The sequence below is a fragment of the Artibeus jamaicensis genome, unplaced genomic scaffold (genome assembly GCF_021234435.1).
Source record: "Artibeus jamaicensis isolate MK-2021 breed Jamaican fruit bat unplaced genomic scaffold, CSHL_Jam_final contig_233, whole genome shotgun sequence".
Taxonomy (NCBI): domain Eukaryota; kingdom Metazoa; phylum Chordata; class Mammalia; order Chiroptera; family Phyllostomidae; genus Artibeus; species Artibeus jamaicensis.
Genome location: NW_026521486.1, coordinates 45,371,931 through 45,390,323, shown reverse-complemented (window position 1 = coordinate 45,390,323; position 18,393 = coordinate 45,371,931). Strand labels below are relative to the sequence as shown.

Below are 18,393 nucleotides of genomic sequence, written 5' to 3'. Positions count from 1 at the left end.
GTCAGTAAGGGGCAGATTCACTCCAAAAATGTAGCATATCTGAAGTGTCAACACATCAACCACTGTCTCGCCTGCTACAACTACCGATGATATCAACCCACTTATCCATGATTTTGGATTGCCAAAACTTTGATGTAATATCAACAGTCTCCTCTGCTCTGAGCCGGTGCCCGACCAGAAGTAAATTCAGCTTTTTGTCTTTTTATATCTGATTTTGAGCAGCGGGTTCCTCATGCTCACACTAAGTGAGATCCTCATTCCACACCACACATCAAACATACTTAACATCGTGGATAGGTTCTGCGACTCCGAGTAGAACAACACACAGTGAAACCAGTTTTACCACAGGCTCATTGATAGAAACAAGAGTTGAGTTCCTGCTGCATCTCATCAGATTACACAGTTTAAATGGCTGACTGTCAAGCAGGACCAAGTTCAGAAAATGTCTACTATTACTCTGGTTTCCAAATAAAGCTGTAAACCTCAATACAGGACTGGGGGACCAGGAAAAAAGTCTATTGGTTAATTTTTATTGGCCTAAAATGCTTATTATATTTACATGAGACCAAAATTCTCACCAAAGAAATGACACCCTAAAGCAAGGCAATTAACACATTCAAATTTAGTTCAGAGAGCCTTCCAACAGACCTTGACAAGGGATGTACTTCCTAATTTTGACAGGGGATGTAAAAAACTAAATGTTCATCTGAAGAGACTGTTTTTTGGTGTTAACATTGGCGATTATGACAAAATTCACAATGCCATGTGCATCCTTCCTTTTGTTCAAAGTAGTAATTCAGGGCCAACCAAAACACTCTGTAGGATTTCAATATGAATGAGAGGCACCTGTGACTTTGAGGACACTGAAATAATGAGAAATGGTTGAAAAGACTGGGGCTCAGCAGCATCCAGAGCGATTTCCTCAAAATCTTTCAGTGGTCTCACATTTCACTTTGCGCCAGGCTGTACAAACGAAGAAATGGATAGAAATGATCAATGAGCAAGTAATGCCAAAGAAACTGAATGGCCTGGAAAGGAACTGGGAAGTCTCCCAGTTCCAGAGGAAAGTTAGTACAATAGAGCTGGAAGGTAGAATGCAGGGCACGGAGGCGGACAATGCCTGAGGCGCCGTGAAATAACACACAGAAAGCCAATGGGGCCAGCCAGAAAAGACATGTGCGGGAAAAGTAGGGCAATGAGAGCAGCAGTCTGCCAGATCAAAACCGAAAACATACTTTAATTGTCTTTGAGAGGCAAGCCAGATTTCTAGAATTTATTTCAGATACAAGCATATCGGGGGATGGGGTGGGCTGGAGGGAATGGCGAGGTATTTCAGAAAATATAGAATTATATAGAAGGTGACTGAGCAATGATTGTTGAAGTAGTTGAATGTACCTAACTCAACATATTTCTGTACTTTTCTTTCAAATATATTTTTTCTTCTAATATGAGGATTAGAATGTAATCTGTCCAAAGATCTGAGTTGTGAGTGGGTGTTGGACTGTGGAGAGAATCCACAGAGTTGGCAGCTACTGGGAGATATTTGCTGCTTCCTGCCCCAGCCAGATTTCCAGTGGTTACTAAAAAGGCTGACACGGTTCCCCCGAATCTTCTCCTTTAGGTTGAGAACAGGACCTAGGTCCTCACGATCACCTCTTCTGTTTAAAGGTGTGTATTTGTTGGAACAGGTGATCAGAGGCTGCCGGTGAGAGGTCAGCAATTCGCCCTGGAGCTCACCATCCAGAGTCCGCACTACAGGGGCTGTGAGAAGGCTTCTCTCTCCACAAGCACAGAGATCCTCCTGCCCAGAGGGAAGAAATCGCCTGGTTAGGCAAGAACAGGGAAAAGCTTCTTCAGACTCTCTTACATAAGTCCAGTTCTTAGCGGAACTACTGGAAGCATGTATGTATAAAATATAAAAGATTTACTTGTGTTTGGTATTTACTACTAATAGGATTTGAGGAAGCATGCTAAATGAATACACACGCAACAGAAATAAACATAAAAGATCTAATGTGAACTAAGGAGAGGATGAAGATGAGAGAACTACAGGCCAAAGGGGTCGTCCATGCAATAGAACACTAAAATTAACTCAATTTCTTGGCATTGCATGCACTTCAGGAAATACAAAGGATTACACAGTTCTCACCAGGCACACTAGTTCCTCAGGAGAGAAAAGAATTCCTCAGATTTTAATTCACAGAAGAATAGATCCCACCTTCTAGATAGCTCTCAAATTCTCCTTCTCTCCATCCTCATTGCCACAAACCCAGCCCAAACTCATGGCATCTGTTATCTGGGTTATTTTAATAGGCTCCAAAGTAATGCCAAAGAAACTGAATGGCCTGGAAAGGAACTGGGAAGTCTCCCAGTTCCAGAGGAAAGTTAGCACAATAGAGCTGGAAGGTAGAATGCAGGGCAATCAGAGTCTTCTCCAGATCCTAGCCCAGTGTCTGTACCACACTGTCTTTTAAAATGCAAATACGGTCACGTTTCATCGCCTTTAAGGACAAAGTCCGAAGTCCTGAGTACTATATACAGGGCACTGTCTGGGCCCAGACTATTTCTCCAGCCTAATGACAACATAGGTCGGTCCAGGCATAGGCTTTGCTTGGCAGCTTCTGTCTTTTCTTCTCCACTTCCCCCACCTTCTTTAATAGCTAACCCACATTCCCTGTCATTTTACACCTGGCTACACAATAGGTTTCACCAATCTGACCTTAAAAGGCATCAGAGTTTGTGAAATGCTCTTTTTTTGGACCATACCTCAGCATATGACAAAGTGGTTCCTTAAGGAATGAGGACACTGCAGCAAAATGACTGGAGCTCCTTTGGTCATTCTCACTTAAGACGTTCTTTTACATAAATACCCATAGCTTGTAATAAATAATTAAGCAAAGAAGTGATATACAGCCATCCCCATCACTCTCACAGGTGTGAAAGCAAGTGTGAGACTGAATTCTAGGACAGTTTTCAACATTTACGTGCAAGCAGTTACAGAGTCATTGATTGTGTAAGCTCAGTGATGCTCATCTCTCAGCCCTTTCAAGTTACAACCTGCGTGGAAGACTCGCCCGAGGCAAGGTGTCAGTGTTCTGGTCCTGGGATGTGCATTGAGTTCTCTACCTGACAGAACACAGGGCTGGTTCAGAACCGGGCCCCGGGGCTCTATTCTGGAGAGTATAGATAGGCTTTCAGGTAAAGGTGGGACTGCCTTCCTCCACACCGTAAATATCATTTATCAGGTGAAAAAATAACTTATAATCTCTGTTATGTTGACTAAAACAACACCTGGTGTTAATTGAAGATAAAGGTAACTGCTAGGAAAGGCACTGTCCTGCACCCAGTCTATCAGCCTCAGTAGGCTGCATGAGAGAGGACCTTGAACCTGGAGCAATTGCTTACCTAGACATTAGGAGTCCACACAACCTGAGCTGGGCTTCCCTTGTTTGCTCTGTCCAGCACCCAGCCTCCTCTCTCTTTTCTCTTCCGCTTCCTGTCTGTAGTAGTTCTTTTCTTTTGTCTTAGAGTCCTGTCTTCTCTTAACCCTCTGACCCCCTTTAGATTTCCTCTATGTTTCTTCGAACTCAACTTCTCCACCATCTTCTACTGATCTCCCTTCACCCAAAAACTGTTCCTGCCACACTTGCTCTGCAAGAAAAGGATCTTGCCCAAGTCACTCAGGACCAATTTACTGTTTTTGATGTGAGGCAATTATAGAATCACAACCCAGGGGTGGGCAAAAGTGGTTTACAGTTGTGAGTTCACAAAACACAGAGTTTATTCTTGTAGTATAACCTACTTTTGCCCGCCCCTGTATTAAGGCAAGTGAGGATATGCTGTGGAAACCAACTTCTAAATCGTAATGGCATTAAATTAACGAATGTTTATTTCTTGCATATGTTGTGTTTTACTCATGTAAATATTCATCTTTCTTGGCCTTCCACGTGGTGATTCGTGGATTTAGGCTCCTTTCCTCTGTGGCTCTGCCATCTCCTGGGGACTTAGGGTCCTCAGTGGGACCTCTGCATCTGGCAGCTGAAGAGCAGAGTTTGGAGGACTGTGTGGACTGTTAGCACAGGACACAACAGGAGAAATATACCACTTCTACTCTTATTCCACTGGCCACATATGCAGCCTGAAAGGAAGGCTGGGAAATGCACTCCTGAGAAACTCCTGGAACATAGCAGTTCTTCGCCAGAGTCTGGCATCCCTGCTTTCTGAGGAGCCTTTGTCTTCTGTGACACCATTGTCTAGGTTTCTATCTTCCAACCTTGACTGCTTGTCTTCAGTCTCCTTCTCAGCTTCTCCTTCTTTTATCCATCCCTCAATGTCAGTATCCCCCAGCATTTGTCTCTTGACTCATTTCTCTTCTCACTCCATGATTCCCCCTGGAAGATTTCATAAACAGCCAGAATCTCTCTTTCTACCTTTTTGTTCATACCCCTTGTGTTGTAAGTTCCCATCTAGAGAAGTGGGCATATATATGCTCAGTCATTTAAACGAGAAAACTGGAAGTGATTCGACACTCTTTCTTATCCTCTATAACCAAGGTTTCTCAACTGCCACCCTACTGATGTGTAAGGCTGGATATTCTTTGTGTGGGCACTGACCTGTGCATTATAGAGTATATAGCAGCATTCCTGGCTCGTAGCTACTAGAGGTAAACAGCTAAGTCCCCCATCTCCATCAAATTGTGACAACGATTGTCTCCTGACATTGCCAAATATCTCTTGGGGAGGGAGGGGGTCACCTCCAGTTGAGAAGTACATCATTCAGTCCTATAGATTCAACCAGTGCTATATTTATCTCCTCACTTCATTTTCATGCCATCAATTTTATTAAATTCCACACCGTTTTGTGTCTGGACCTCTCCAACTGCCTCCTACCTGGCTTTGGCCAGTTGGCTGACTTAACAGTTACTGTCAACTCAAATATTCATTGACCCCTTCTACTAAAGAAAAATGAAATACTCGTTTTTCAGCCTCTCTTGCATGGTCAGGTGACACCAGTTAGCATAGCAAATCAGGTTTGTGAAAAGGGCGATAGTTGAACTCAAAGGTCCCAAGGCCTTGGCATCATCCAGCCATGGACTAGTCTCCATGGACAGTCTCATCATTCTGCTAGTTGTGCGGCTCTTAGAATTTACTTAAATTCTCTGTGCCCCATCAGTAACACTGGGATGATAATACTACTGACCTTGTGGGATTATTGTGAAGGTTAAGGAGTTAATATTCATAAAATGTTTAGTACAAGGGGGGGACCCCCCAAACCAGAATTATCTCCTGGAGGGTGGGCTTCTTGTAGTACAGCCTTCTCCTACCAGGTGAGTGTTGTAGGAACTCATCTGGATCAGTGTATCGGCCAGTGGTGTTGCGAGAGGCTCTGTTCGCCTTCAGTGAATTTTTTTGAAGACCCTTTCAACGTATTTGCCCATTTCATGATGGGTGATTTACGAGTGCCCCTGCCCATGTGGCACTGAGTGTTCAGCAGTTTTTGACCGAAAACAGCAGGACCCTTGTGCCCCACCCTCCCTGTTCACCCAATCCATCTAGATCGCAGCAACTTTTTTTTTTGTTTCCCTCGAATGAAAAAAGTCCTCAAAGGGAAACATTTTGTTGATGTGGAAAAGAGGTAAAACAAAACAAAAAAAAACCCAGCAAAAGTACTAAAAGGCATCAAAATCGACAAGTTTAAGAACTGCTTTGAGCAGTGGAAAAAACATCTCAGTAGGGGTATTACATCAAATGGAGAGTGCTTGGAAGGTGACTGAAATTTAAACATGTAAGAATACACATTTTTTAAAATAAATAAATTCCAGGGGTTTTTTGGGTCCCCCCTTTTACCATGGCTGACTGGAAACACTGGGTAAGCGGTGGCTATGACAGGGAATGGCAGCGATGATGCAACACTTCTTTCCTTGCTCATCGCCGAGGTGACCACTAAGCATCCTCTCACCCATCGCTGTTCGCATTTGAAGACTCAGTTTAGAGGAGACTTCCTCTGGGAGTCTTCTCACACTGTTCCCTCCAAGTTACAAGCCTGTGCTCAGGTGTTACTTGTTCGTCTCCCCTGCCAGGCTGTGAATGCCTAGCAGGCAAGGCCCAGTGCTTTCTTCTGTGCACAGCCCCAGGGCCATCGCAGGTGCTCAGTAACCACTGAACACTCGGTAAAGGTCTGTTGACTAAATCAGTAAGTGAATGGACGTGAGTCATACACACCAGCCTTGCAAGTAACTTTCCTCCCACTTAGCAGCATGAGGGCTGTTAGAAAGCTTTGGACATACACAGGCTAAATGAAGCACAACAGATCAGTGGGGTGAAGTTCTAAAAGGAAATTTACTTCACTGGCCTGGCAACTCCAGACAACTTTTAAGTCAATTGAAGTGACGGGTCAAATTATTACTAGGGTAAAGTTGAAAAAGTATACATGTGACCCCAAATTGCAGACAGCCTTTAAAAAATCTTATTTTAAATGAATTCATCTAAATTTGTACAACAGAGTGGCAATGGCAAAGTGTTAATTGATGGAGAAGTCAGTTTTTAATGCTCCATTGACACTTTCCAAAGCTAGGAGCTTTAAAGTTGTCTTGTGGTTAAAAAAACTTAATCACACACACACATGAACACACACACACACACGAACACACACACACACACACTTTTTTCACCTATCTGTGCTCTACTTATCAGGTTGTTAATAAACTGAAAAAAATAACCATCTTTCTAGGGAGAAAAAGTAACTGCAATCCTAAGTAATTCAGGGTCCTCATTTATGTCTCTCTGGGGAGGAGACCTAACAATGTTTGGTTAGAACTTGGTGGTGTTAGAACTTTCCCAGGCTTTGGTCCCAGCCAGCTGCCATGTGCCACTTAACCAACTCCAACTAAGATTCCCTTCTCCAGTTCAAAATATTGTTTGATCATCTCTTCTGGCGTGCTTCTTAAATCAACACTTTTTTAAATGGAGGAAGACATGTTTATATTTCCAAGTACTTAATAATACTTTGTATTTTGAGTACTGGGGAAGGCTTTCTTTGGGAGGAGTCCTTCATGCAAGCATACTCCACCCCAGTTGTTCCTGCTGCTGGCTCCTATGAGGCTGGAAGGCGGGGATGAGACTGCCACACATACGCAGAACATCCATTCTGTTATGCCCGGGAGCCCTTGAGTGGCAGAACTGGAGCCCGGGTTGGAGCAGGGTGGAACGCTCAGATATCTTCGCGGCCTGGCAGGTATGGTCCAGTGGTAAGAAAGGTTATATAAGAAAATGACCATGGAGTGTGAGAGGAGCTGAGCAGGTGAAAGGATTTGAATTCAATGGATAAAAAACCACTATGGGGCTTCCCATGTAACATGGCCAGCTGACCAATTTACTTACCTGCTTCCCCTGCCCTGCCAAGACTCTTTTAAATGGGAGTCATAAAGAAATCCTGAGAGGAGACACGGGCAGAGAACAGTTTTCAGACAAGGCTGGGAAAACACGAAGTGGAGGAAGGTACAACCACTAGAAGACAGGGGTTGGGGGTATAAACTGAATGGTTGAAACCATCAGCTATTTCCTTTCCCACAGCGAGGAGGCTCAGTCTGTCCTTAGCCTTCAAACTGACTCCTATGAAACTTAACCAGAGAGGCCCCAGATTTGCACAGCTCAGGATGGGGATGAGAATGAGCATGAGCATGGACTTGGTAACAATTGTTGAATCTCTGCCTGAACTCTGGAATCAGAGGAGACCGCAGGGCGCTCCTCGCTGGCGGGACTTCAGCGCAGTCTCCAGGGCCGGGCCAGCAAGAGGGGCCCAGCGCGCCGGGTTCACGTCGCTTCCACGCCCACCTCCTCCTGGCTACGCGGCCCCTCCCCTTGCCCAAGCTCGTACTCTCGGGGCTGCCCTTATTGTTGGTCGCCTCTGTCACTTTGTGGGCCGGGTGACATGAATGGATGAGCTGGACACACCTTCCAGCTTTCTAAAAAAAAAAATCCGGTCCGGATCTGCATAAAGAGCGGGAGGGACGCGCACCCCAAAGTCCCCCGAGCCTCCGCCGCGGGCCAGGAAAACGCACAGCTTCCCCCTCCCACACTCACTCCTCCCCTCCTTTAAAAAAGGCCCGACCCAAATAAATAATACCGTTCCAAGTCCACCGGCGTCCTCGGTGCCCTCTCCTCCTTCCCTGGGGCGCGCGGGCTAGAAGGCGGGAGTGCCACCGGCTCGCGGGCGCCGCATCATGCTCCCCAGTGCCGTGGCTGCCCACGCCGGCGCGTACTGGGACGTGGTGGCTTCCTCCGCGCTCCTCCACTTCCCCGCAGCGCCCGGCTTCGGCAACCTGGGCAAGAGTTTCCTGATCGAGAACTTGCTGCGGGCTGGGGGCGCCCCGCCGCCAGGGCTGCCACCGCCCCCGCCCCACCGTCCCGCGGCCGCTCTAGCCACTGTCGCCGCTGCCGCCGCCACCTCCACCGCCACCGCAGGCGCGCAGGTCCGGCCCCTGCCTGCCAGCCCGGTTCCCCTGAAGCTGTGCCCCGCCGCGGAACAAGGCAGCCCCGGCGGAGCGCCCTTTGGCTCGCGGTGGGCTTTTCAAGTGCTCAGCTCCTCGGCGGACGGCGCACGGCTGCCCGGCCGGGCTTCGGCTGACCGAGACTGTGCCTTCCATCCTTCAACCCCAGGTGAGCCAGCTCTCCGCGTCCCAGCCGTGTACAGCACCTCTTGGCCTTCGGGTCCTGGGTTCTGGGCGCGCGGGTGGTGCGCACTGCACCAAGTGGACCGACCCTTAGGCGCCAGGACTCCGCTCAGGCAGGAATCGAGTTTTGGAGGGTAACCAGCACTAACTGTGATTGTCGCCCGTCACCCCGCTTTCCCAAACTTCCAGTTCCCTTTTCTGTCCCCTTCTTTGAACAAGTGGTAGGGCTACCTGGATTTTCAGGCTTTTTAGGAGAAACCCTGAAGGCAACTCCTTAGCGGGAAAGGACAGCCCCAGTCCTTGGGTCTCTGGGCTCGCTGGACCTCTTTCGCAAATTCAGAATTTCTGCCTGCCAGGTCCTTTTCCCCGAGGCCGCGACACCGGCCCTCTGGGAAGTTCCTGGCCAGGATTCCTTCTCGAGGTCCGCTTTGGGGGCATTTGCCATTCAAAGTGCTGCGACGGTCGGGGGCCCTTCCGTAACTCTCGCAAAGATTTTTGGAAGGAGAGTTGGGCAAAGTTTGGCTTTGGATCGCTAAGGCGCAAGGAAATCAGGCCGACTTTTTCTTGGTGCTGAATTGAAACAGCTGAATTGGCACCTGGAGTAAGGAAATTCACCAATAAATGGGAGTTGACCAAAAGAAGGGCAGTTTCGGTTTAATTCCCGCATGAAACCTAAGTGGTGTGATCGGGAGAGGACGGACAGTTTAGCCAAATATTAGCTAAAGCGTGTGGAGGAGCTGCTGCAACTGGCAGTGTAAGAAGGAAAAGCCTCTTGGAGACTCAGAAGCTGACATTCAGTTGGATTAATTTTTTTTTTTTGTCTGCGTCCTTACACGATCTTAACTCATTGTTTTAATCCCTTTGGGCTTGTCCAGAATGACTAATAGACGCTTTTCCAGCAGTTTCCATGGTCCCAGTAAACTGCTGGATCAAATTATTGCTAATGGCCTTATAGAATTTAACATGTTTCGAACCTGTCCTGGTCTACCAGTTCGAAATTGTTGCGAACAGAATGGAACATGTATAATTGTGTGAGCACCGGTCTTATTCACGTAGTATAAAACCAGAATTCTAGGGAGCCTTTTTGCGCCCTGGGAGAAAAACAAATACAGTACACTTAAGGCAAAGTTTATATGCATTGGAAATTTGGGTCACTCTGTTCTTTTGAAATAGCCAGAAAATTAGAAACATATAAAACAGGTTCGGGTAGACAAGAGTTAGTAAATAATGTCTCTTAAAAATAACATTGTCAAGAAAATTTAGTGATTTGCGTAGCATTCGGTGGTTTGGCATTATGTACATAGAAGTTATTTTTCAAGGGCCCTTGTATTGCTCCTGATCATGATTTGCTACTCAACAATGGAAAATTACTTAAGTTTAACCTTTGTAGGTTTTACAGATTAAATTTAAATAAACCAAATGCTAATCAAATGCAGGTATGTCAGTAACTCTGAAAAATAATTTTGTATACTTGTTTCATTAAGAATATTGCAATTAGTGAGAAAAGGGTTTCCATTCTTTTCATTTTCAAGAACATACTCATTCTTGTATGCTGATCAAAGTGTCAAAATACAAAAATTTTTGGAATAATTAAGAGTAGAATAATTTATGTTTTCTTTTAAAGTGTTTTAATATAGTTTAAGCATATTTTTCCTAATGTTTTATCTTGTCATCATTGAAGATTTTTATGTTCCTTTAGGTTAATTTTCTTTTGGACAAATAACCTTTCATTTCAAAAAACCATTCTTGTAGAGAGTGCATTTAATTTTTGAAACTTGAAAAATGTCTCAAGAAGAAAATTAAAGCCCTGTAAATTCGTACGCAGAAGTATGCTGCTTAAAATGAGCATTTACCTTCATTTATTTTTCATAATTTGACAAAAAATGTAGTTTTCCGAACGCTGCTCAGTTTTGTTTAAGTGGCAGATCATTGCCTTACCAAGTGTTAGAGGAATCATTTGGTGCTGTGTAGAATTGTGAAGTTACAATGAGCACTGGCAGCCTTTGCAATCACCTGGAAACTGGATGAGGATGAAAGTGGTCGTGTTCTGTGGAGAGTGTAAAGGAGGTGGAACAGCTACTGTTCTCGGAACCGTAACAATATTTCTTCCTGAAAAGACAGTGAATAACCAGTCCTGATCCTTTAGACACTAAGGAGTAGAACACAAAATGCAATTTTCAATCATGTCAGCCTGTTGACAAACCCACTTTTTTCTCAACCTTTGTTTTTCAAGCCTACGGGTCTAACTGTTGAATAAGAAAACCCCAGAGTTCTTTTTAAGTGCCTTGGTGAAACAGAACACCATTTAACTCGGGGATGCATTTCCGCTTCATTATTTTTGTTACCTACTACTGATTATACCATATATTTCATTCATTCAACAAACACTTCCTGTCTTCCAAGTGCCAGGCTCCGTTCTAGGCCTTTACGATAACCAGTGAACAAAACAGAACTCTCTCTGCCCTGTGGAGCTTACATTCCATGTTCTGTACTGCTTTATGGTTTAGCAAGCATTTAAAAAAACTGTTAGCTGCTTTAATCCTCCCAATAGGTCAATTATTTTTCCACAATGATTCTTTCGCATCCTAGTATTGTTTTTGTCGGAAGTATCAGCGTAAACATCTGGAAACTGTGGAAGAAAAAATTGACCCCAGATCTTCATATTCTTTAGATAGTCTTGCATTGAATCGGAGAAACTCATGAAGAATAGCAGGATAGCCAATGACAAGTATCACAATAATAAATCATATATGATTCTGTGTCTGAGCCTATAAAAGAAATAGGCTTTTCCCTTTACCTCATTATGTGTCTGAAAGGTGGTGACAGTTACACAGCAACACAGCTAAGTCTGCAGGTCAAGGACGGAGGTAGGACTGTCAGTGCCGTGTCCCAGAAAATTGGCAAGTCTAAAGCATTTAGTGCAGGAAAAGAGACACTCTTGGCTATATGTTGCCAAGTTGTTTATATGGAGTAGTTTAAAAACTTTACTTTCAAAATCAAAGCACATTCCTCAAGGGTTGAGAAGGGCACGCTTAGTACAATAGTAAGTGGTAAGAAGGTTCACCTCCAGGGGTTGTAGCTGAAAAGAAGAAATCTTGAATCTGTTATAGTTTATGAGTGGAAAGCAGGAGGGCTTGCATGTACATTCTAATCATCAGAAATCTTTTCCTATAAGTTTATTAATGTCATTATTTGGCAATTCATGTGCTAGATTAAACTATTTATGTTTTTATATGTGAAAAATGGTCTTTAAATGTAAAAGTCTAAAATTTAGAATTTATTTTGGTTATGGCACCAGTTATTTTCAAAAGGAGTAAAACAAATAGCTTGCTTTTTAATAACATTTGTTATTTTAAGCATTTTAGGAAATGTCTGACATAAAAGTAATTTTCTGAGTATGTTTTATTGATTATTAAATCTACTCCTTATGCTGCATAGAAAAGGATTAAAAAACAAATGTTTATTCTGGATAGATGAATCGAACTGTTCTTTATTTAGTTCTTTAATTTTTAGTCTTCACTTAAGCATATGTTAAGAGAAGAAGGGAGAGAGCCAGTGTGTGTGTGTGTGTGTGTGTGTGTGTGTGTGTGAGAGAGAGAGAGAGAGACAGAGAGACAGAGAGACAATGTGGGAGAGAGACATGGACAGGTTGCCTCCTGCACATACCCCTACCTGGGGTTCAACCTGCAACCTAGGTATGTGCCATGACTGGGAATCGAACCAACAATCTTTGGGTGTACAGGATGACACTCCAACCAAGCCACCCAGCCAGGGCTGCTCTTTTGTTTTGTTTTGTTTTGTTTTGTTTTGTTTTGTTTTGTTTTTAAGGTGACTTTGTCAAGTAAATTGTACTGTGGTACAGAAATGGAACCAGGTGTGTAGTCTGGGTTGGCCAAAGAGTCCTTTTAGTTTTTTCCATAAAATAAAAGACACATTTTTAATTTTCACCAATAACTATTGATTTGGATATTTGAGTATGTCAGCTCTTTCCCACTATTGGTTTCTAGGAGCCAGGGGTGTTGCTAAACATCTTCCAGTGCATAAGACAGCCCGTAGCAAAGGATTAGTTGGTCAAAATGTCAATAGTACCAGGAAACTTTGCAAATCACTTTTGACACATTTGATCAGTCACAGCACCTTTTCCGTATACTATACAAATCTTTTTTGTGTGTTTCATTTTTTACCTTTCTGTAAATAATAAAGCATAATATGCCAAAAAGTTAGGTTTTCTTCCATCTTCGATATTAAAATGACTACACAAAAATTCATTGATTTTGATTTCTTTTTTAAATGCATGTCGACAAGACAGCTGTCACACTACAGACTAACAGAATTGTTTTGAATAAAGCTAAAGATAACTAAGCACTACTAAAGCCATCATATGGAAAAAAGCGAATGAGCTTTTCAGTATTTTTTCTGGCACCTGGTTGGGATTGTTTTTCGCCATTAATATTTAACATACACTCTAGTTTTCCTGTCCATCCCCAGTCTCAGTTGCAATTTACCTATTAACCCTTGATTCTGCCCTAAACTTACGTTTTGTGCTCCCATTGGCAGTTCATTTCCACTTTCAAAGAGATATACTGAAAGTGTGAAATAAAATAGCTTCTCTTACATTTTAGGCACTTCAGGGAGGGAGAAGATGGGTCTGGGCTCCAAGTGGGGATTTCGGTTCAAGCGAAAACTGTGATTTGATTTATTAAGCCAGAGTGTATTACTTATTTTTTGATAACACTGTGCTGTAGATTTGTTTTGGCAAATTAAAATCACAGCATCTTGAATGTTGATGACGTTGACCCAGGACAAAAAGAATGGGGAATCAAACAATGATGGGACCTGTCTGAGTGAATCATTGCTTGGGCCATCCCCCTAACCATTTTTTTTGTTGGAATTTGTAGATAATATTAAACCATATTCTTTCTTACAGCTGAATGTTTTTGTAATCTGCTTAACATACATTTGGACTTTTGTGAACACATGAATAACTTTTACATGGTTCATGAAGAATCAGCTCTGAACAAACTGTTATATGGTCTCCAGGTTAATAGACTCCATCAGGTTCAAGGAGAAGTACTTACAATGAAGAGAATCAGTAGGGCTAATTGTGCCTTTACCTTTGGTACTGAGTGAGTAAGCCACAGCCCTTACAAAACAATGTCTGAGTTGTAAGTACAACAGGGTAATTTATGTGCATTTAGTGTGGCTCTGACTTTAGCACCCGGCCCTCTCCCAACCCCTAATATATGCTTGTCTACTACATCTTAACAACAAGGAGTCTTAGTTTGCTAACATGTATTGGAGCTATTGAGGTTTAATAGTAAAACAGGAGTAAGTCCAGCAGGCAAGTAGGAACATTTTAGAATTTTCCCCTTAATTAATAGGCACTTTAAGAATTTGAGGGTTATTTTTTTAAAGATTTTATTTATTTATTTTTAGAGAGAGGGGAAGGGAGAGAGAATGAGGGAGAGAAGCATCATATGTGGTTGCCTCTTGCACGCCCCCTATGGGGGACCTGGCCCACAACTCAGGCGTGTGCCCTGAATGGGAATCGAAGTGGCGACCTTTTGGTTTGCAGGCTGGTGCTCAATCCGCTGAGCCACACAAGCCAGAGCAGGGTTATTTTAAGAGGCACAATGGTTTCAATGCCTAGAAAATTGCATATGGATTTATGCAGAACTAAACTTAGGATTCAAAGAGTACAAGGTGACATGTAGGAAGCCAAAGGATGCCATATATTGTGGGCAATTTAAAAGGATTGTAACAGTGATTTGTCTACATTTGTTTGCCATGAATACACGTATAGCTCAGATGTTGGAAGCAGAGTTGTGCATTAGACTCCGTTGTATTCCTCTCTGAGTGTGCCACCTTCTTCTGTTCTCATGCCCACCAGGAAAAGGTCTCTTTTTGCTCTAAGAAGATGTTTTATGGTTAGGTTTGCAGCTGAACAATGATAGGAATGGTAGCAACTTGAAGATAAGGGGGCAATACAGGTAATAGATGTGTTCATAAATACTGGGAGATCTTTGCTATGAAAGTTCTTATGGAGGTGAGATGTTATCTTTAAAATGTTAAAACAAATGTATCCTTATCTTAGGGTGAGAGGTGTGTAAATGCTTCATTAATGCCTCACTCAGCCTGCTTCCCACCACCCTGTTTTTGCTGTTGAGCTCGTCCATGATTTTAGAGTCCATCTAATTATGTCTTTTAAAAGGACTTGATTAGTAGCTCTTAATATAGTATTTGTCCACTTAATCTTGGGTTAACAGAGACTCTAAAAGTTTTTTTCTTAATTACAGTGATTTTTTTTTTGGTAGTGAAGGTGCACAATTTTTAAATCAGTTAAATATTTTCAAGCTTTTATTCAAATACACCTGGAGTTTATCAGGAATAAAAAGGCAAACTGTAAAACAAAATAATATGATGTTTATCTAGGAATGCTTGTTAGAATCCCTATTTAAGACTTCATTAGATCATTCTTCTATTTTATAGTATCATAATAAAACATTGGGGTTTTGCCTTAATGTGTAATATGCTTACCAGACCCTTGCATATTTTATTTCAAAATATTTTATTTTACTCTCAGTAATGATTCTACTTTTAATGAAATCTCTCCTGTTCATTCTTTTTAGCCTCCAGTCAGTACTTGGTTTGGCAATGCTGAGTGAGTCGTCACTTCACATAGAGTTACTGTACTGATTTTACACTTAATAACATTATTCATTTTGTCAACCAGCTGTTAGCTGGGAATATTTCAGGGGCATATTTTTTGTAAGTTATATGAACAGTAAACTTACAGGATTAAAATTCTCTCTGAAGTCAAAGATCAAAAAGCCTCTATGCATTTTTAGACTTTTTGTTTCAGAACCAAAGCATCCAGGAAAAGGAAAGAAAACAAATGTTCTTTCTCTATAAATTGCTGAATATTTAATTGCCTTTTTGTTTATAAATGTTCCAAAGCTGAACTAGGTTTTTGACTTTTCTTCCACCTGTGCAAGTACCAAATCCTAACAGTGTTAACGTCCTCAGTTCCAGGTGACTATCAGAAATAGAATATGTACTGTGCACACTTCTACCAGTCCTCTTGAGAGGATTTCTTGTTCTTTAACATTTTAAATCTCTAACACTTTTAAAACACAAATGTGTGAAGTAGTTAGGAAGCTATTCTTTGATAATATACATGTCCATTAAAGGAGAATAAAAATCATGACTGCTGGCCAGTTTTTGATAGACTAACCTAGGGCTGGATTGGGTTGAGGCATGTTGAATCAATTCTGTAATTATATTGGTTGTGAAACCAAAAGACAGTCTGATTCTTCAAGGCAGGAACACCCCCTCCTATTAGCTTACATAATTTCTGTAGTTGCAAAGAAAACTGTATGCCCTGCAAAGTCTAATGTATTTACTATCTGACCCTTTATGGTAAAACTTAGCCACTGCTTTCTCCAAAGCATGAATATTAAATTAAGTAATTATCAAAATACTGTATATTTTCTAAACTGATTTTAGCAGCACTTCTATAATTTTTATGACCTAGGTTCATGTCTAAGATCTTTATATTAATGATTATATAATCCTAAGCAATTCATGTATATAATCAACTTGAACCTCTGTTTCTTCATTTTAAAATGAGAACTGATGTTAGGGTTGACATTTGACTTTCAGATACCTCAAAAACCCATTGATAACATACACAAAGAGATGTGAAAGACTCCTCTCCATCATTTCACCATAAGGAAAACATAGGTATAAGTATTGTGTGTAAGAAACTGTCTCTAGACTTAGAGGCTTAAAGGAAGAATTTCTCATTTTCTCTCATTTTTGGGTGTTTGGGCTCAACTGGTTCTTCCTTTGAATCTCATTGTGGCTACAGGTCAGCTGGGGCCGCAGTCATTTGAAGGCTCATCTGGGTTGGATGTCCAAGCTGACCTGGCTCACAGTGAGGCTGGCTGTTGACTGGCTGCCCAGCATCCACACTTGGACTCTGCAAGTGTTTTGAGCTTCTAGCTGCATGGTGCCTGGGTTCTGAAGGGGAGATTTATAAGAGCAAACATTGCAAGAAACACAGGCTGTAACTCAAGGCTTTTTATGACTGAGCCTTGAAAGTTCTTAAATGTCACTTCTTTTATATTCCTTGGTCAAGCAAGGCAGCGAGACCACCCCAAATATAAGTGAGTGGGAAATAGATCTCACCTCTCAATGGGAGGAGTGCCAAATAATTTGCGGCCCTTTAAAATCTGTGATAGGGAAAAATCAGGATAACCACCTTCAGACACAATTCGGGCTGGGTCTGTCTTCTGCTGGAGTAGACCAGTTTAGGAGTTAATCACAGGGAGTGGGATAACTGGAGCTCAAAGAGCCTTCATGAAGGCTTTTAGAATTTTGAGAGCTATGGATACTAGTCTGCTATGGTTGTCTCTTATGTGACATCAACTTTGTAATAAAAAGAGCAAGGGATTTCCTAAAATGTAGCTCATTTTTTCAGAGCTGTCTAAAAGAGACACCTTGAAGGGAGAGGCAGCAGAGGTAGTGACCACCTTTGACTATTGCAGTGATTGAGGACTCCATGGGTTGAGGGGAAGCCAAACCCAACCCACCTGTTGGTGTCATAAGGAGATGGGAGAAGATGGTAGTGGGAGCATCCAAATAAAGCAATCATTCATCATCACCCATTGCTACAGCTTACTGTTATGGCAGTGGGGTCTTTCCATGTAGCCCCTCCTTATTCTACCACATGTCACTCACTACTGTCAGGTGAAGTTTTCCAAAATATTGCTTTTGTCATATCCCCAAGCTAGGCACCAAAACCTTAGTTATCGTCTGTGACATCTATCAGGTCAAATAAAAATATTTAGTTTGTCCTTTAAGACCTGAATTCTAACAGCTGCATTTAGTTACTCCAAACACATTGCTTCACGTTCACTCCTTCGGCCTTGTCCCTGCAGTCCTGTGGTCTCCTTAACCTGTCCCCTCTGTCACCATCACCCTTCCCTCCTTCCTCTTGCTCATAGTGAGAACATTGGAGTTTTGCTTTAATGTACGACATGATTTTTAGACCCTTGCATATTTTATTTCAAAAACTTTTATTTTCCTTTGAGTAATGTTTCCACTTTAAATAAAGTCTCTCCTTTTCATTTTTTTGCCATTCCAAATACCTTCAAAGTCAAGGTCCAGATTAAGATGTTTTTCATAATTAAAGCTTTTCTAACAATATTCTTTTTAAAAAAAATTTCTGTATTTCAGTGGAAGTGAGGTTCATGCTGCTGCTTTATATATGTTGTCTTTCTTGTCTTTTTAGAGTTGATCTAAAATTTCGTAGTAGTGGTAGACTTGAAGGCACTGCTCCGTGTTCTTTCCAGTGGTCTTGTCCTTACTATATATTATAATCACTTGTGCAGCTTTGGAAACAGGCCTGTGCTAGGTGGCGCAGCCCTAGCCAGCCAGATGTAATATATTTGGTGTGGGCGTGGGCTTCTGTATCTTTGAAATGTACTCTGGACAACTCTAATGTGTATTAGGGTTGAGAACTACTAGTTAGGAAAACACAGTAAGAAAATATTTAGATATCATCTCGTGGTGAATGCCTTATATCTGACAGAACAACATTCAATTTGGAGTATGGAGAAACATAAATTTTATTTCTTTGACCAGCAGATTTAAACTCTACAAGTTAAAGAACATTAAAAAAATAGAAATTCTTACAGGGAGGGAAACTATCCTTTTTC

The 18,393-nt window shown here is 42.1% G+C and overlaps 1 protein-coding gene across 1 annotated transcript in view; it reads left to right on the top strand.

Annotated features, from left to right (window-relative positions):
• The first annotated feature begins 8,221 nt into the window (after positions 1-8,221).
• The window catches only part of DBX2 (developing brain homeobox 2), a 36,568-nt gene continuing 26,396 nt past the window's right edge, over positions 8,222-18,393 (top strand). Inside the window, exon 1 of the mRNA XM_037162331.2 lies at positions 8,222-8,657. Within this exon, the coding sequence (XP_037018226.2) occupies positions 8,222-8,657 (436 nt within the window). The remainder of the gene's footprint in view (positions 8,658-18,393) is intronic.